Genomic DNA, 20,256 nt, shown 5'->3' with positions numbered 1-20,256 from the left:
ACGGAAAAAAACCCCAACTTTGTTTTTGTTTTCTCTCTTTGTTTTTAGCTTTTGGCTTTAACGATTCAGCATGAAAAGCCTGATTTGGAAGAGCAGAAGACAAAGCTGTTACAACAGGAAGAAGATAAGAAGATTCAGTTAGCTAAGCTTGAGGATTCTCTTTTGGAGGTAAAACAAATTTACCTCTTTTATATCTTTTAGACCAGTAAGATAACATTGAGGATAACAATGGTCACATTGTCACGGGTTTGAATGAAAATGCTGGAAGTGTTGGAATAATGAGCCTTCTGGATTTTTGATTAGAAAAAATAAAGGCATTATTTGCCTGTACCTGTTGGAAGAATAGATAAAAAGGTACCTCTGTTATGAAACTAGTATTTCAACACGTAAAGCATTTTCATAGTTAAATTTATTAACCTGGTGAGCTAGATTTAGGCTGATTTAGATTGATTAGAAATTTAATTCATTTTAACACACCAAGAAGAGAAAGCTTTATTAAAAATTATGCTATTTCATTTTGAAATCGAGTTTTTTAAAAAGCCACATTTTTAAGCTTGTGAATCATATCAAATGATTCTTTCTCAAGTTGAGAAATGATCCTGTGTTGTGAAAAAAATAAAAAAAAAATCTCACTACAAAATGGAAAGATTGCTGAGAGAGACATTTAAAATTTTAAACCTCCACAGTTGTTTCTTATTAGCAATGAGCTGTAATATTCTTTATGGTTAACATTCCCTTTCTTGCATATAAAATTAATATTCTCAGGTTTCAGTTCATCTTTTTATTTTACTGGAAGTACTTATGCTCAGAGACAGCTGTTCACCTCCATAAAAAACGTAGCTTCCAAGGAAGGACTGTTTTATTTTTTGTTTGTGTCCTGCCATGGATTTCACATAAACTGTGTTTCATGCTTGTAGGAATGGATTCTCAAATCCTCTGTCCTTCTGAAAGGTCAGATATGCAGGGAGATTGACCTGGTGCCTCAAAACCCTCAGTCTGTAGCTAAGTCACAGGACTTTGCAGTATTGGGTACAATGTTAAAATAATAGTTTTTGCAGATTAGGCTGGCCCTTTATTACACTGGCCCACAAGAGAGCTGCACAGGGGCTTATTACAAGGACATGTAGTGACAGGACAAGGGAAGAATGGTTTTTAAACTGCAAGAGGGTAGGTTTAGATTAGATATTATAAAGAAATTCTCTACTGTGAGGGTTGTAAGGCACCAGTTCCTCTGGTAACCTCTGGGAACAGGTTCCCCAGAGAACTTGTGGATGCCTCATCCCTGGAAGTGTTCAAGGCCAGTTTGGATGGAGCTTTGAGCAACCTGATGTAATGATTGGCATCCCTGCCCATGGCAGGGGGGGTTGGAACTAGATGGTCTGAGGTGCTTTCCAACCCAAACCACTCTATGATTCTGTTCTATGATTAATAGCTCAGTGTTAGAATTTTGCACATAATTATCTAATGTGATTTGCATTTCCACATTTACTGTCCCTATTGAACTCCCTATTAATTATCAAAAACTAAACTTAACCCTTTTCTAAAATTCTGATGGGGCAGATTTTTCTTATAGGAAGATGGAAACATGCTCTGTAATAAAATTCCATATCCAGATTTGACCATTTTAACATCTTATTGTCTATCAGAAACTGAGGGTTCAGAGATGTAGCAGAAAAAATTTCAGTTTTTAGAACACACTTTTTGTGTGCTCTTGGAACTCAAAAATCTTCTTCTGATCTGAATTATCAAGTGCAAAACTTAAAGTAGTTGATGCCTAAGATATCTGCAACAAAAAGCAACTGAGTACTAACAGCAAGGTTGATGTCAATTTTGGAATTCTTGTTAGCACTGGAATCAGGATACTCTTTGACCCTGAAGAAAGAAAGAAACCTAAAGCTCAGTGGAAACTGGCAGGTACTACATGGACTTTGTCAACGAAGAAGCCAGTGTTGGGTGAGGTCCGGCTAAATTTAAGTTAGTCCTAAACCAACATTACCATTCCATCTGAAGTACTGTACTTGTTCTCTTCTAAAATCCCCAGAGTAATGACATAGGTGCCGTGGCTGTCAATAGCTCACAGTATCATTTCTCATACATAAATCAGATGCTTTGAAAAAGCAGATCATCTCATCCTGAACTTGTTTCAGGTAGAGAACTAAGTGCATTCCACTACTCAGATTGGTTAATCTCTGCCTCCAAATATTCTGAAGTGCTGTCCTACAGGTGGTTACTCAGAACTGATTTGGCTGACAAGCAGCCAATTTTCTGACTAAAATAAATGTATTGATGTGTATTTACTGAAGGTTAGTAAAAAACCTTAAATATAAGTTAACTGTTCAAACTTCTCCCATTTCTTAGAAATGAAATTAATTGCTTAATTGCCTAATTTAAAGGGGAGAACTCAGGAAAAATGTGGGAAACTCAGGAAAAATGTGGGATAATCTCAAGGATTTTGCAGTGATCTCTGATTACGAAACTTAAATCATTGTAATGTGAATATTCATCTCAGTTGGAAACAAGAGCTAGATTGTACAGGAGATATTGGAAGGCTTTTTAAAGCAGAAAGGAATTTATGAATGACTGGGTACAGTAAGTTGTTACAAGTAGCCAACTTTAGGTTAAATGGGAAGTTAAACACCAGAAAAAAGTACCCTAATCTGTGTTTACCATGGGGTATTTTAGTGCCTAGGAATCTGATCACAGAAATCATTCTCAAAGGTTGCTAATAACCTCTGTTTCAGAATCTGGCAGTCTGGATTTTTGGAGTATGTTCTTGAGCATGTTTTTGAGCTTTATTTTCCATACTTCTTTAAAAAACATCTCAGTTTTTGGAGTGACCATCTGTTTTCTAGTACACTTGAAATGCATTCAGTGATTCAGAAATATGCACAGGTCAGAAAGATAGACAGCTTCCAAAATGGTTACTTTACAGGATTTTTTATTTTTAATGTAACATAGATGACTTTCTTTTTTCCAGACACTTGCCACATCGCAAGGCAATATACTAGAAAATAAGGATCTGATTGAATCTTTGAATCAAACTAAAGCAAGCAGTGCACTCATCCAAGAATCACTGGCTGAATCTTTCAGACTTCAGAGTTCCCTGGATAAGGTAGATGAATATTTTAGTCTGTTCTCCTACTATCTTTAATCTCCTGCTAAAAATAGTAATCTTTTATATAGAGAAGATACATACATCCACAGGATTATAAAATGAGTAACAATTTTTTTTGAGTAAATGATATTTAGGATATGCAAGTACATGCAGTATTTTCAGTAATTAGAATGGTTTGTTTTGCATATGCTGAATAGTTACACAATTTAAAGTCTGACAGTTTGAATTAAAGGAATTTTGACAAGTAATGGCTTCTGACTTTATTTTTGCCATCCACTATTGCAAACATCATAGTTCATGTGGATGTTTTTGTTTATTGTGCCCCTTGCTATTGGAAAAGTGTAGATTGTTGGTGATGCTATTCATCTGACATCCTCTTTTTGTGACAGATTGCAGTTTTCTTCTGTGTTCTTATTACTTTAGCTTAAAATTTTCCATTGAATTTTGGGATGTGTTCTGTGGTGGGAAAGGACCTTAGTGCCCTAGGGATTAATTTCCAGCATGTCCTTCATAATTTATTGAATTTTTTGCTAAAAATGTTTTCTTCCGGTTTTGAAAACTAAAGGCAGTGTTGAAGTCTTGAGTGCTGGTCCCTCAATTTGAAGGCTTGGAAAAGATTCGGTTTTCCAAAGCAGAGGGAGTCATAGGAATGTTTTCTCAGTGGGATGAGTAAATATTTATGCAATACTCAGTAGGTGGCAGTAATGCACCTGTTTTTTTAATATGTGTGTTGTTATTTTCTACAGGAGAGGGACGCCTATCTCCCTTTGGCTGAGAGTGCCAGCAAAATGTACTTCATTATCTCCGACTTGTCCAAAATTAATAATATGTACCGCTTTAGTTTGGCGGCGTTCCTGCGGCTTTTCCAAAGGGCTCTGCAAAGCGAGCAGGTATTTTCTCTTGAAGCTGCTAACGCTGCAGAAGAATCCATCTGCTTTGATCCTTAGAATTTATTAGTTACTCTGGACATTTTTTAAAAAAAGCTTATATAACTTTAAAAAAGCTTGTAATAACTTATAATAATGATGAAGTGTACAACAAGTGATGCTGATCTGTTGTGCTCAGATACAGGCACAGATGAGAATGTGATCTGTGTAGGTGATCAGAGTACAGGCACATGGACTTCTAAATTACCTTATGTTGTATATAAATCACAGAAGTTCTGTACCATCTGAAAGCAAAGTAACTCTTTGTGATTTCAGGCTTGTTCTTTGTCTAAGGTGAGTTAGGAAAACAAAGGTTGATTATAACTTTATTGTAGGCTTCATTTAAATAAATTAATGATAATATGCTAATAATGCTGATTTTATCAGCAAAGGGTAGAAGAAGAAAATACCTATATTTCTGCATGGTTCATTTACCCAAAGGAAGGTCAAAACTTTATCTACTTTTATACAGTTTGTAAGCATGCCTGCAGCCTGTCCTGTTTAAAATGTAATTTTTATTATTCTGTATTCTTAGGCAGTATATTCTTCTTGGAGCACAGAATGGATATATCCCTCATCACCTCACCCTTTAGATCTAAATACCCACACTGAGTAATAGAGCATTTTCTTTTTATTCAGCCTCTCTAAAGTTCTTCATATTTCTCTTTGTTTCTACTTTAAAAAAACATTCACCAGCCTTTCATCATGTTTCCTTTGGATTCCCTTTTATTCTGGCATCTGTGATACAACTCTCCTTCAGCTCCAGTCATTCTACAACACCGTTCTGATTATGTGAACTTGCCCTCTTTAAAGTTCCTATTACTTCTTTTCCACAACATAAGGTTTTAACTTCTTGTTCTTACTCTCACACTCCTTCATAATATTTTTACTTCCTGCCTATAATGTTATCTATTTAAAGCTCAACTTCTGTTTTTGCCTTCATTGCTTGCTTTTTTCCTTCTTCTTTATCCAGTTCTTCATTTTTGCCAAGTGATCTTTTAGACTGGGAAAGGTATTAGATGAATCAATTGCCCTCCTTAAACTCATTTCTTCAAATTCCAGCATGGTAGAAAGGAGCTCATATTACCTATAACACACTGCCTACCCCTCAGTCCCTTTCTTCTTTTGTCCTATGTTTCAAATTTTTTTCCTGTTAGAATTAGTCTTTCAATCTATGAGCTTTGAAGAACAGTGTACTTCTTATTTCCTACAATGTTCATTTCAGTTGGACCAAATTCTACCAGAAGTTTAATAACTACACTTAAGATCAACATACTTGTTTAGTAGTATAAATGTAGTAATTTGATGCATAAGCAATTTTTTATCAAGTGAAAATAAAGAGATTTCAATGATATTAACATTAGAAAAAACTGTTTTCTCATTCTCAATGTATTTTACCTTATACACAAAGTTGTATCATGTTCATAGTCAAAATATTCAGTGTAAAAATATTTATTTCTAAATACTTCTGCATGAACTTCCCAATTAATCATCTGCTCATTGATAGTTGCAGATAAATTTAATAATATGTTTTTAGAACTAGTGTCACATTAAGTTCAGATTATTTGTGTCATTTTGCTGAAATTTACAAAGCACGTGAAAAGTTTTTCACTTTCACATGAATTTTTGAAATCTGAAATTTTCTTTTAAGGATTCAAGTAATACTGAGGAACGAATCAAGTTGCTTATTGGCTCATTGAAACATGCAGTATATGAATATGTTTGTCGTTGTTTGTTTAAGGTAAGATTGTATTTTTTCTGGCTTTTATATAGTGCACTGGGTTTGAAAATATTCTTTCAACAGCCAACATTTGATCTACTTCAAATAAGCAGTATGGTGTAATAGGTGCAAAAAATTACACTATTAATATTTAACATGTTTAATGAGGAGGACTAAAAATCAGGATATGAACAAATTAATATTGCTGATGCACATTTCTCTACTGAGCTCCACCTTTCTGCCTCATTCTGGTTTCAGAGTCAGTCCTGGGCTTCGTGGTCTTCTGAGCACTATTTGCATTCACTCTTATTTCTTGCATTCCTAAATATGAGGTTTTGTGTGATTATTTGTTTTTTTTTTTTTTTTAATATTTTGGTTTGGGTTTTTTTTAAAGGCAATGAAAGTGGTTTTGGTAGGTTGATAGTTGGACTTGATTATCTTAATGGTCTCTTCCAACCTAGATGATTATATGTTTCTAAAAGTCCTACACTGATATTCTCCTTTATCTTTTCACAGCCTGACCCAAATGTCTACCTCCTACCTTGTTTTTTTCTGTTCCTTGTTCTTCCTCCATATGATGTTCTTAGTGTACTTCTTCTTTATTTCAATCAGATGTCTTTTCACTTTTTACTTTCTTACTGAAAACCTAACGAAGATATGCCTTTCATTTTTAGTTAAAGTTTTTATTTTCACATGGCACTGTTATAACAAGAGGTCTCTTTTCTCATAGCACCAGGCTGAAGAGTGCATAGGTCTGCATATGTGGTTTGAGCAGTACAAATCACCCAAGTCTGTAGTTTGATCTGTGAAAATGGAGAGATCTTGAAAATTTTACACCACCTCCTCTCCCTGTCCCCAGTCTAGCAATATTATGTTGAGGGTACAGTGGTAGCAGTTATTTCTAAGGGGTTTTGTTAATCAAAGTTCACGTGGATTCTCATGAAATAGTCTCATAATGCTTAATATATGTCTTTGAAGTCATGAGTATGTGAAGCCTTCCACTAAGTCACTACATTTTGTGAATATGGAAGGCAGATATTTTTATATGTAAGAAAAGAGTAGAGAGTTCAAATGCAAAGCAGAGAAGAGGTTTCTAGTAGGAAAGATTTAAAGTATGATCAGATTGGAGTTTAGAAAATACTGAAAGTGTGTTACTGTGCAACTTCAACCTAATGGTCCTTCCATCTTACTATTTTATTTTAATAATGGAAAGAACAGGTAAACTCTTCACACTATCAACAATTCACTGCTAATTCTTCATTTTATCCATCGAAATTTTTGAAGATTGCTGTGACACTGAGGTTTTACTAGTGTCTTCACAAAAATGTATACCTTTTGAAGCATGTTAGAATTGGGAAGAATGAGTTTGTCTGTCTGTGGTTTTTATTTGTGTTTACGTATATAGTCTTCATGTATGCTACTAAATGAAATGGTGCCAAGAAATTTACATGAGCACTGGAACTGGCCCACCTTTCCTGTTAATTTGTCAAAATGTTGCAGTTTTGCATTAGGATTTATGTCATTAATCATTACTATGGAATTAGATGTGTTTTTTAAATGAAATGTTACTTATGAGAAAAAGCAGAAAGGTAATTTTTCTGAGCGTGTTAATACATTTTTACTGCTTTTATTTCAGGCTGATCAGCTAATGTTTGCTCTACATTTTGTACGAGGAATGCACCCTGAACTTTTTCAAGAGAATGTAAGTGCTAGAGAAGAAAATCCCCAAGTATTTTACTTTAACTTAATATGAAGAGTAAATAAGTAGATAAAGTTTTTGTCAGTAAGCGTAGGACTTCGATGTAGTTGTCTGCAGTGAAGTCAGATTAATCTTATAAAATCTGTCTGCAGTGAAACAGTATGCATAATTGACTGAGTACAATTGCTGAAACATGGCTGATTATCCTGAGTCAAGACATATTTAATTATCTAAAGTACCTACATGGAATGGCGAGGCAAAACTAGGGCTCTCTGTACTAGAAGCTGGAGACCAGAAGGGACATCAAATGATAGTAGATGTCAGTTCGATAGAGGAGAGTCTATTATAGAGGTAAAGGTAAAAATGAGATAATACACTTGAAGGAAGTAATGGAACTTGATTATATGGAGGATGTGAACTTAATGTACAAGGTTCAAAAAAAGTTGGTTGGAGCCTTCCAACATTATGAATGAAGAGTAGTTTTGCTGTAGTCATATGGATTGACAAAATGAAATCCCAGTCTTTCTGCAGTGATGTGGCCTCATAAACGTAACTTATTTTGTTAGTAGAAATATATCCTGGCTGCTCTTCATTATCTGAAGTTCCCTATTTCATATTTGTTATTTTGTTTGAGCTTCTGAAAATATTTTGCTGTGTCTTTCTCCAGTTTCAAAAGTCATGAAGGCAGCAACCTACACACAGTTTCCTGACTAAATTAAATCCTGGCTTCTTAAGTGTTTGTAAATACAGCCCTGTGTGTTGGTTTCTATTGTTTAGCATGCATTTCTATCAGCTATTAGAGCTCTTAGACAGCTCAATCTAGGTTATATATAATGCATATTCCTTCAGTATCTGAAACTCAAGAGTGAACACAAGCAAATAATATCAAGTTTTTTACTTCTCTGAAAGGTAGAAGTTATTTTAATTAAATTGTTAAGAGAAGAGTGCTTGTGCAAAATTCTTAGTGAAGAAAATTAAGCAGAAGTGGTTATTCTTTTAAAATTATTTCTTCTAAAGCTTTTAATGTGATGAGACTAGGAGTTGCTTATTATGCTGCTAGAAAATATGGTATTCTATGTCCCAGAAGAATTCAGCCTTCTGCACTTACATTTTTTTTGCATAGTGATATGAAATTTATAGTACAACTTCAACAATATACTATAGAATGCCTTGGTTCATAATAGGGACATTCTCTTTCTGAATCAATAGGTATAGATTTTTCTGAGGTAGTTTTCTATGTCTCTGTATATTATACTTCTGCTTTTCTTTCTGCTTTTCTTCATAACAATATTGCACAAACCAAAAACTACTCCATTCATTTTTTGTGCCAAGCATTTTCTTTGTAACTGGGAGATGTGCATCAGTTTGTAACTGAAAGAGGGAGTTGTTTCAAGATGCAGATTGATGAGTGCAAAAACTTATGCTGGGGTTTGAATCAGCAGTATTGCTCTTAGTCAATTGACTTTAAAATTTCTAATGTTGCTATTATCTTTAAGAAAAAATCTTTATCATGGAATCTAGATATTAATTATGCAAAATTTCAGTACTTGTGAAGAATTTTTAGTTTGTTTCTTGCCACCTCCAAATATAGGATTATGTAATTTCTGGTGGTTTTAAATACTTGTCTAATCTGTCTTGAAACAATTAACTACTGTCTTCTGGGATACATATGCCAAGTCTAAAAGTTTTAATCATAAATTCAATCATGCATTCTGTAGTTATCTGTTCTAAGTGGGCTGCTGATGCCCCACCAGGCAGGTTGTGTGTCTTGATAGTCTGTAGATGGGCAGTCTGGGTAGAAGCTGTGGGTGCTGAGAAGTATAGAGCTTCCTCTTTGCTTCTTTTTCTTACGAAGCACTGCAGTCATGTAGCTTGGATTCTGCAAAAGGAAGTACATTCTGGTGGCATCACCTGGCATTTAAAAAATGTCTTGGAACTCTTTCAGAATCTAGGATTTGATTTGTTTAGTTTCCTGCTTTGTCTACATGCTGCTACATATTAATCTCTATTCTTAAAGATGTCTTGTGACTTATCCGAGTTGTTAATTTATTCCCACCAGGAATGGGAGACCTTTACAGGTGTGATCATTGGAGACACCATCAAAAAATCAGTAAGCTACATTTATTTGCATATTTAAAAATAAGGAACATTTACTTTAATCCTGAAAAGTTAAAGTTGTATTCTTCCTATGTTGTTTAATTAATTGTATTCATACATTAAAGAAACAAGTAACTGTTCACATAGTAATAAAGAAATATAATTTTTTTTTTAATTTTGAACATGGCAAGTAATTTTCTAATTTGAATAACTTTTTTGCCTTTGTTGCATATTTTCTTTTATTTTTCTGTTACTGGAGTGACAATTTGTAATTGCATTTTTGAGGATGTTTTCAGCCCTCTTCTGTAACTAAAATCAGTGTTTCTGAATTTCTCTGTTTCCCAGAGTCATGTATGAGTTGTACTTTTTGTATGGATTAATGAAATTATCCTCACACTTTGCTAGCTTTGAGTTGCTTTTTTCCTCAGTGTCAAGGGTTCTATATCTGGAGATGTATTTATATATTTTCCTAGGTAGCTAAGCAAGCTTGTGATGCTTTCTTTGCATGCCTGACCAAGCATGCTGTAGTTTACTAAGTGTCTTTCACTTATATTAAATCCGTATACTATTAACATAACATTCCAGTAGAAAAGGGTAGAGAGAAAAGCTAAGCTTTCCATAATATTGCCCATTATAGCCCTTCTTTGAGCCAAATATTTTGGCAAAGATTTTAGAAGTTGTTTTTAGCAAACATGAGCACAGTCAGGAAGCATGAGCTCAGTCTTTGCCTCTTCTGCTCTTTTCTGCCTTCAGGCTCAGCTACATTTGTCATCATTCATGAGTACTTTTAAAGACCTAGAGCCTTGTTTAAATATCTATCAGGGTGTCATTTACATTGAGTGGTACAAGACAATGACCAGCTTGAGTACCTTGATTTTAGAATATTCATGAGAGCAACTGTGTTCACATGCATGCTGGGAGAAGTGGCAACTTATTTAAAATACAATGTATTACTTAGGTTTTCTCAGGCATTGGTTGCTAAAATGATCCTTAAAATCCCGTTTCTCTAGCCATTAGATGGCTCTACTACTGGCTTTACATTTCAGTGTGACTGCAGTAGTCCCCCCTTCGTCTCTCTGGAGTCTTTTTAATTCAATTAAATGTCTGTGAACTGGGTGATTTTCAAGTATGTTCTTTCTGTAGGTCATTTTCAAGCAATGTGAGATCTGATTGTACAATGGAATTTAATACCTGTCTTACCTACACCCCACCTAACACACAACCCATGGATTTTGGAAAGATTGTGCAAATGCGCCCTTCAGCCCAGTTCTAAATAGAATGTTCTAAATATTGCAGACCAATCTCAAGTTTACTCCTACAATTGCTTCCCAGTTTCCTAGTTTTATTCTTTCTCAGACTTCGTAACTCATGGCTGAGATACCCTTTCACAGGAAGGCTTCTTTTTTTTCTGCTGAACATTGAAGATTACTCTTGAAGGTGCTCATTGACTGAGAGATCCAAATACATTTCCATGAAGTGACTGGTCAGACTGGTTAATGTGTACTGTAAGATCTTTTAATAGAAAATTATATCGTGAATACAGAAATTCCACTGGAGCTTAAGCAGTGTTGTTCATCCTTAGAATTTCCTCCATGCCAAACATGTAACAAGCAGGAAAATAGAGCTGTGGACAAATTTTACCAGTGCAGAGATTTTCAGAAGTGGTGTTTTGCCCTTTGTGTGAAGAACCGTCTTCATGATTGCAAATGTGTGCAATGGAGTTGATTTTTGAAGTCAGTTGCTCAGAGTGGCTATGCAGATAGCAAATAATTTTTGTCACTAGTATTTAATGAAAAACTACTTATAATTGAGTGTTTCATAAGGATACTCTAAATGGCAAAGTATTTTCAGGCTTGAGTAGCTAAGCAAATGTTAATGTGAACAGTATATCTAATATTTAAATCTCTTGGTACCTTTTTTGTTACGCCATTTATGAACTTAGCAAAAGACGACAGACAGGTTGCCGTTAAGAGTGCTATTTTTATTAAAACATGGGTTTCACGATCTTATTACTCCATATAGTGTTCCACAAAAATGTATGTAACTTGTATGTGTGATGTAACTTGCTTCCATAAGGATTCACAAAGAAGCGCTCGTGATCAGATTCCCTCTTGGATAGAACAAGACCGAGTCTGGGCAGTAGCATCTTTGAAGGTATACATCATGTTGCCTTTGAATTTAAGTTTAAAAGACTATGTTTTTGGCAGATATTAATTTGGACTTGAATACTCAAATATGTATTTGCCAGATCAAAATATTTTGTTATTTTAAGTTGCTTATTCCATCTTCTAGAAACCATGGCTTAATATACTCACTTGTAAAACAAAAAAAAAAAAGGGCTTGTTTGGTTGGTTGCTTTGGTTTTTTTGTTTTTATTTTGATTTCATTTTTCTGAACCTATTTCATGGATATTTCTACCTCATCTAATAATGAATTTCAATGTGTGTGAGTGAACCTGTTATCTTACTGAGATTAGAAAATATCATAAGTTTACCAAAGGTACTACAATTTTTACAGCTAGAAAAATAGGCAGAGAAACAGTTGCAAACAATTTTTAGTTGCAGATTTTATTTATGTAATGGCTTTCATAAATCATATTGTATTAAAAGACATAAACTGTTAATTCAGAAATTAGTATTCTCCTCATCAGATTTCTCTGTACATCTTTACAGCTGTTTCACAGTTTGTGATTGCTCATATTGAAGTAAAACAAATAATTTTCTTGCATTGGTTCCTCCTACTACAGTCAATATTGAAGTCCTTTGATCCTGAATGGAACTAAAGGAAAATACTAATATTGAAATTCTGCCTCAGGCTCTTCTCCTCCTGCATGTAGCTCAGCAGCAAGAAGAAAAACCTTGACTGGTCTTTGGCAAGGACTTTTTTTGCTAAACCCAGAGTTCACTATTTAATTTCTCTTCAACCAGGAATCAGGAACAATCACAATAATGGTGTGGAAAGCATGATAGTTAGATGTTTAAACAAACAAACAAACAGACATAAAATGAATAACTGAGTGAATCAGTAGCACGTAGTGATAGCAAAAGAACTTGATCATCATTAGAGGAAAGGACTTAAAGGTAGAGCCCAGAGCTTAAAATCAGAGAACCTTAAGGTATAAAACCAAAATTATAGTGCAAATACAGATTTAGTCTTTCTGGGGAATAGGCAAACAAATGGTTAATTTTAAAATGCACTCTTTCCTTCCCTAACACCAAGGATAAAATTCAATTTTGTGATTTGCACAAGTAGTGGTCATAATGGTATTTGGAAATTAATCAAAATATAACATGTCCAAATGGCTATTTTTCTTTGTAGTTAAATCTCCACTATTTGTTTTGTAGATTTCTCTCCCAGGACTCTATCAGACACTTTGCTTTGAAGATGAAAGTCTGTGGCATGCTTTTTCTCAGAGCTCTATATGTGAACAAGACTTTCCATCTTCTGTTGCAAAAAGAATTTCCTTATTTCAGCAGGTAATCTTTTCATTCATTATATTAATGATGAATTCAGCACTGAAAGTAAATTTTACCTCCAGGCCTGGTTGAATCATAAGCAGTGACAGTATCTACACTGTCTTACAGTTTAAGTAGTTTTTTTAGTCAAAGGATAATTTTTTTTTTTACTGTAATGCATATTATTTCTCTGTTATCTGAGTCTTTTCAGTGTTGGTATATTAGCTGCAACTGAGCATACTCTGTAAACTAATAATTTTCTTTAGAAAATATTCTTTAAATTTTATTTAGAAATACACACAGAATTAATTTTATGAATAGGTATTAAAATTCTTTCGTGATTTCTTTGTTACTTGTCAGCTTGTGCAAACTCACACATCTGACTGAAAACAACAAAATGCAGTAGCAGCTTCTGTTTCTTTATAATAGAAGTAATGAAAAATGACTTCTTGAAAATCCAGTGATAAAGAGCTCAGGAAGAATATGGGAAAGGCAAGTTCCTTCCTCAACCCAAGGGTTCTTTTCCACTGGAAGAGAAAAATATAATCACTGTTGTGCTTATGGAAGAAAAGGTGTTGTTACTTAATCTCAAATGATCTGTGATTTTACTTTTGAAATTACTTTGCATAAAAAAATCCAGAGACAGAATGGGGTATTAGACAACGTAGTTTCATGTTGATAGGCTTTTAGCAACTGTCTATTTGGAGTTTTTTGTGGAGGAGGAAAATTTCTGAAATAGCATGCATGGAATTTAGGAACAAACCATTTTGGAAGGAAATTTGTCTGAGTCATATTTGGTTCAATGAAATGCTGAGAGCACTTCTTATGTGTGCAGTGTGTTTATAGAAAATGTCTGCATTTATAGGAAAGTAAATCTAGAATGATCAGTATATCTTGTTTCTTGTACAGAAAATATTAAGAATGTTTCTGTTGATGAAATATACTGAAACTACATGGTTAGACTGATGCACCACCCATAAATTAGTTTGAGCTGAAACCAGAAATATTACTATTCCAAGCAGGACTTTGCTGCCTATATACGTGCATAGAATTTAAATTACTACTATAAAGCTAAGTTTGCTTTCTGTCATTCTAGCTACCCACATAGCTACTTTTTTCTAAAACATTGTAGAAAAGTTTGTAGCTTACAAATAGACATTAGGTATAGATCTATCTTCTGATTCTATTGATAGAACAAGCTACTTACAAAAGAACGATTACCGTAGATTATCTTGGAAAGGGATGATAAGATAGCTCTATATATTCAGAGAAAATAACTTTGTACTTTAGATAAATTCAAAGAATTCAGCCTTCTTAGAAGAGTCTTGCATTTTAAATTGTCACTATATAAAGTCATCTCCCCTGAATATATTTTATTTTAAGGTACTGGTGGTCCAGGCTGTCAGACCAGACAGGCTACAGAGTGCCATGGCTCTTTTTGCATGTAAAACCCTAGGTAAGTTAATTTTTCACCAGCATATTTCTGCACAATTAAAGATCTTTTTTTGTCCTATGTTTCTCTTGTTTTATAGTTCTTATGGAGTCACTAAGTTTTAGCATTTGAAAATACACTGTAAAAGGATTTGTTGATTTTGCTCTTCTAATATTTTGTTAGAAGTGCTTTTAAAATGGTTTTGTTTATGCTCTGCTGTGATTGAAAACATAAAAAAAAATCCTGTCAGATTATTTTAATTAATTATTGAACACTGGAGTAATTAAGAAAGGAAGATAACTTTTTCTACAAGTTTTTCACTGCAGCACTCTCTTTAAGACTCAGATTTTCCAAAAATATTTTATTTAATATCATTTACCATTTAAAAACCATTAGGTTTGCGATTTTATAAATTGCACTCAAAAGATTATTTTATTAATTTTAGTCATTTTTGTCTCATGGTCTGTAATACTCTTTGTTGTCTGTTTAAAAATACACATAATTTAGGGTGACTCAACGCTATGGTTGTCTCTTTGCTCTAGACAGTCAGTTTCCTCACTGAAGTCTGTTGTATCCAAAGTTTGAAACCCATATGCCAAATAATCTTAATATTGCAGTACAGCACAGGAAAGCCTTCCTTCAATTTTTAGCAGTCATGAGTGTCTCATCGGGGTGGACACTGTAAGTTTTAAAAGTCACTTTCTGTTACTCCCTTATACTGTCTGTCAACATTATTTGTTGCTCAAAATTGACTCCATATCTGCCACTCACACTGGTATTTTCAGCATTAGGGTATAGCTTCTCTGTCAAACATTATTAGTGGATAGAGAGGATCCTTTGATCACGGTAAGTGTACAAGGGACATGCTGACAATGTCCCTGCCTGTTGGAATCAAATGACAAGAGTTATCTGCAGTGTGTGTGGCTCAAAAACCTGCAGAGACCTGAATGCAGAATAAGTTTATTCGCTTGCTTGCTGTCTTCCATATCTTAATGTATTACATAAATTGCTTGTTTTGGGACCAGTTCCTTGGAGGAAGGCTGCACAAAGGAATGGTTTTGGTGAATGAAGCTACAGCCTCAGCAAGGAAGGCAGAATACCATTGACTCTATTTCAATTTTCAAAACCAGTAAATAATCCACAAATCATCCACAGATCTTTTCCTGCATATCAGTGAGAACAGTGAAATCATAACTAGCACTTTCTAACCAGTAAAAGATGTCATGCTTATATGAATATTTTTTCATATTTTCTGTACCATGTCTTTTTCAGTATCCCTGCCCTGAAACAACTTAAACAAATTGTTTCACATGGTGAGCCATTAAGGTTCCAATCTTGTCTGGCTGATGTCCTGTGAGAAAAATGAGTTCCAAAAGAGCTGTAATGCTCCAGAAGAAAGCCTTTCACTTCTGCTTTATCCAGACATTGCTTTTTTAAAAATTTTCTCATATTTTACCTATATTTTTAAATTTATGGATGAAGAGTGATTAAAACAATTTCTCTTGAAGATAAGGCTCATAAGAATTTTCTACGAATGCATTTTGTAATACTTATGCTGTTGAGAAATTCTTATTTCTTTATTTTACATGCTATACAGGAACCACCATGTTAGCAGCCTTTCAGTACCCAAAAGGACCACCAAGAAAACTGAAAATGGACTTTTTACAAGGCCATGTAGTAACAGAACGAAGGGAATGACTTTGAGCTGAAAGAGAGTAGATTTAAATTAGATATTAGGATGAAACTCTTTCTTGTGAGGGTAGTGAGGGACTGGAACAGATTGCCCAGGGAAACTGTGGATACCCTATCCCTTACAGTGTTCAAGGCCAGGCTAGATAGGGCTCTGAGCAATCTGGTCTACTGAGAAGTGTCCTTACCCATGGCAGGGGGTTGGAATGAGATGATCTTTGAGGTCCAAATACAAACCATTCTATGATTCTATGGTACAACTTATGTAATATTGTTCTATGTGGAATATACAATAGCTCAAGTCTGAAAACAGACTGTGCCCTCAAGAAGTGTGTGTTGCATCTTTTAGTAGTTGTGGCGTAGATGTCACTGATTTGGGCTCTTCTGTCTAGCTGTATATTGTGATTTCCCATTGCACCCAACACTTCACTAGTTAAATGCCAGTCTAAAGATGCATGAAAATGTGTGGTTAACACTAATGTATTATACACTTATACACAGGTCAGATCTTTGGCTCATGTATAAATGCTTTGCCTATACTAGGTCAACATTCTAGACCTTTAAATTGTATATTAAAACAAGTAATAGACATAAGTAATCACAGTACCTAGAACCATCTAAGTCTAATAGTTAAGGCTCACAAGACAGTAAGGAGAGAAGTGCTGCATGTGGACATACACATTGCAATTAGCTTTAGCAAATAGCATAGCTTCTCATTCCACTCTTCTCTCTTTGTATGCTTTTCTCAACACTACACTCTAAATAAAGATTGCAGTTTATATTTGTGAAGCTGGAAATTCAGGCACTGTGCTTGTGTATTTTTTTATCAATATAGGGTGCCTTATACCTGCATGTTGTAAGGAATTTTTTCTTCATTTTAAAACCAGTTTTATGGTGTCTGCTGAACAGAACTCTTGACAGCCAGATGGACTCTAAAGTGGTTATTGAAGCACTCCGTCATGTGTAGTCATTTATTTCCATAATAATAGTAATTCTAATTATAGGAATAAAAGAATTATCTCCATCACCTCTGAATATGAAACGCCTGTATAAAGAGACACTGGAAATTGAGCCCATCTTGATAATAATTTCTCCTGGTGCTGATCCTTCTCAAGAGTTGCAGGAACTTGCCAGTGTTGAAAGAAATACTGAGTGCTACTATCAGGTCAGTCTTAGATAAGTGTAATGATTAAAAACCACAATGTGTAAAATTTTACTGTAATAATACCTGTTTTAATTCATTTTTCAAGGAAGTTAATATGTAAAATCATAGTTTGGTGTCCATGTTGTTTTATTTTTCCCACCTGTCTTGACCCTAACTTCTCATTCCATTGGCAAAATGGGCTGGAGAAGAGAGACGCAATTAGTCATCCTCACAGAAGCAGAATCCAAACAAGAGGCATTCCTCCAATGTGGAGAATGAAAAACTGAGAAGATGGATGGAAAATAACAAATTAGGCTGAGACTTGTTATACATGCTGCAGCATTATCTTTTTTAGTGTGGAGTAGTTGAAACAACAAAAACTACTAAAAACTAGACTTCATAATTTCCTCTGCTTATAGGATTTGCGTATTTCTTTCTTTAATATAGAAGAAAAACATAAATTGGGTGTTCAACATTTGTGAATACTTAGGCATTTTCTGAAATTCTGTAAAATATGTTGAGAAATTTTACATCCTTGAAGGTTCCCAAGAATCCACTGGACAAAGCCCTTAGCTCCTGGGCTGATCTTTCATACCTAGCCCTACTTCAAGCAAGAGATTGGACTTCACACCTTCCAGGATCCATTCCAATTTTAATTATTCTATGAATCAAGTGTTTTTCTAATATTCCCAATACACAGTACCAATATGCTTTATAACTTTCTGTAAGATATTATTTCCTTTGGTCATTTGAAACATTAAGGGGAGGAAGTTGTTATCTAGGTGATCACTGGTTAGCATAGAAATAGAAAATGTCAAGTTTAGTGTTGCTTTTAAATAGTCCTTGAAATCGTTTCCTGGAATATACACTGCTATAGTATATTTTTCCCATCAAACTGTAAATATTTAGTTCCTACTGCCATCTTATCTAGCTGGGAACATTGCAGAATGTATATTTCTTACTTTGCCATGTTTAAATATCGTTTACATGCTGGACGTTCAAAATGTAGCATAGTGTGGTATTTACTTAAGGATCAGGACTCAAAACTAAATAATCTGAAAGTTGTTCTACTAATGAGAATATTTTGTTATTATTTTTTCCTGCACTTTCTCATGTCATTTGAAAAGCACATTAAAGATCAGAATTTTCCTCTCTGTTGAATTATTTCTCATATGGAATAAAGAACAGAGTGCTAAATTTATGCCATCTGCTGCCATATTGCTGGTGACTTTCAGTTGTCTTCTTTTGGCTATTTTCAATTATTTCAGTTTTATTTAGTCATAGAATCATAATGCGAAGACAAGATCTTTCAGACTGGCTAAGACCTCTTTATTTTCAGATTGGCTAAGACCTCTTGTTTTGTTCAGGGTTTTTTGTTATGTATAGCTTCCAAATAGATTCTAAGGTAGAACTAATATGGTACTATAAAAAGTGAAGAAAGGAGTGTATGTTAAACTATTCATGTATCTCAGCTGGAAATATAGCAGCCTTAGTTTTCAGTCATCTTAATATAAAATTGAGTATTTCTCTTCAAAGGAAGTACTCCTAACTTCCAGTCAAAAGAAACTTTGTTCTCATTTATCTCTTCTTTTTGCAGTTCTACAGTAATGCAGTTTAGTCATTGATATTCAAATTACTTTTTGACTTCCTACGGAATACCATCACTGTCCCCAAGTGATGTATGGTTTTTTCCATAAAAAGACGAGATAATGTTGTTTGCTCAGAAACTCTGGCTAGATAAGTTGCAAAGAAAAACTTGTTTCCCTTAATCTTTTCCCTACTTAAGTAACCTATCAGATTAGAGAAAATTCTGCTTATCTTTAGCACTCCTTTTTTTAATGTATGTACCCTAACTTGAAAACACGATTTTGTATTTAACGGTTAAATGAGGTGTGAGAGATTCTTGATACAACTTTATCTGCCATTTCAGATTGCCATGGGCCAGGGCCAAGCTGACCTGGCTGTTCAGACTTTAAGAGAATGTGCACAGAATGGAGAATGGCTGTGTTTGAAGAACCTGCATCTCGTTACATCTTGGCTTCCTGTATTGGAAAAGGTGAGCATAAATAGAGAAGATGATACTGGAAACCAGACAAAATTAGTATGCAACATTTCTGAAGCGTTTCAGGCATTTCCATGGTGATGTTTAAAATTCCAGTTTAAAAATATACTTTCGCGGTTTTCTCAGTCATTAATAAGGTGAACTGCTTCAGACCTAAGCAGCTCCTTTCTTCGTGTGCTTTATTTTCATACAATGTAGAGTATTTCTACCATGATTAGTGATCAAATGCTCCAGTTAGGACTTCTGGTATTTTAGGGGATACTGCCTGTGTTTTTTCATGAACTATGAATCTATGTATGCTTATATTTATTTTTTCCCACCTTAGTTCCAGGACTTTCTTTTTAGTAGTTCTTTTTTTGTGAGTCTGAATCACTAGGAGGTTTTTGCTAATTTGAGATTAAAATGTCTCATACAGAAACACACACGGTGTGTAGACTCATTAACTTGCTAACTACAATTGATTGTATGTGATATACTTTTCATGTGTATCACTGTGAAATCCTCAAAACAAGTCAGAAGAAAATAATGGAATTCCTTTAACAGTTACTACAGTCCTAATTTTCCAGTTCTCAATGATTTTTGTAAATTGTAGTCCATGGATGTGAGCTTGGAGTCTGTCATCTGTCTAGCAGTTACTGTGCGGCATGTACCTTTAGCATTCCTATAATCCATTCTGAAAAAATGGAAAGGCAAAGCAAGATAACACTGATGTGTGTCATCTTGTCTGAACTAGACAGTCAACAGTAAGGAAATGTTTGTGAGCTCCTTGCTGAATACGAAATTTCAGATCTTGTAAGTATTAAAATATGGATATGTGTCAGGAGGTTCTTATTATTTTCACAAGAACATAATACTGTGTGTGTTAAACTTCCTGCTGAGCTTAATATAGACTAAGATTTGGTGATGTTTGACTCTGC

General features: G+C 34.4%; 1 protein-coding gene across 3 annotated transcripts in view; it reads left to right on the top strand.

Annotated features, from left to right (window-relative positions):
• Nucleotides 1–20,256, top strand: part of DYNC2H1 (dynein cytoplasmic 2 heavy chain 1) — a 151,654-nt gene that overhangs the window by 66,129 nt on the left and 65,269 nt on the right. For all 3 annotated transcript variants that reach the window (XM_085064244.1, XM_085064253.1, XM_085064238.1), the window contains exons 67-77: nt 49–168; nt 2,978–3,112; nt 3,862–4,005; nt 5,693–5,782; nt 7,398–7,463; nt 9,520–9,570; nt 11,634–11,711; nt 12,902–13,033; nt 14,396–14,468; nt 17,138–17,298; nt 19,208–19,333. In XM_085064244.1, coding sequence (XP_084920370.1) covers nt 49–168; nt 2,978–3,112; nt 3,862–4,005; nt 5,693–5,782; nt 7,398–7,463; nt 9,520–9,570; nt 11,634–11,711; nt 12,902–13,033; nt 14,396–14,468; nt 17,138–17,298; nt 19,208–19,333 — 1,176 coding nt within the window. The remainder of the gene's footprint in view (nt 1–48; nt 169–2,977; nt 3,113–3,861; nt 4,006–5,692; nt 5,783–7,397; nt 7,464–9,519; nt 9,571–11,633; nt 11,712–12,901; nt 13,034–14,395; nt 14,469–17,137; nt 17,299–19,207; nt 19,334–20,256) is intronic.

Source organism: Lichenostomus cassidix, chromosome 1, assembly GCF_008360975.1.
Source record: "Lichenostomus cassidix isolate B80296 chromosome 1, HeHo_3.0, whole genome shotgun sequence".
NCBI classification, from domain to species: domain Eukaryota; kingdom Metazoa; phylum Chordata; class Aves; order Passeriformes; family Meliphagidae; genus Lichenostomus; species Lichenostomus cassidix.
Note: the sequence above shows the minus strand (reverse complement) of the source record. Positions and strands in the feature narration are given on the sequence as shown.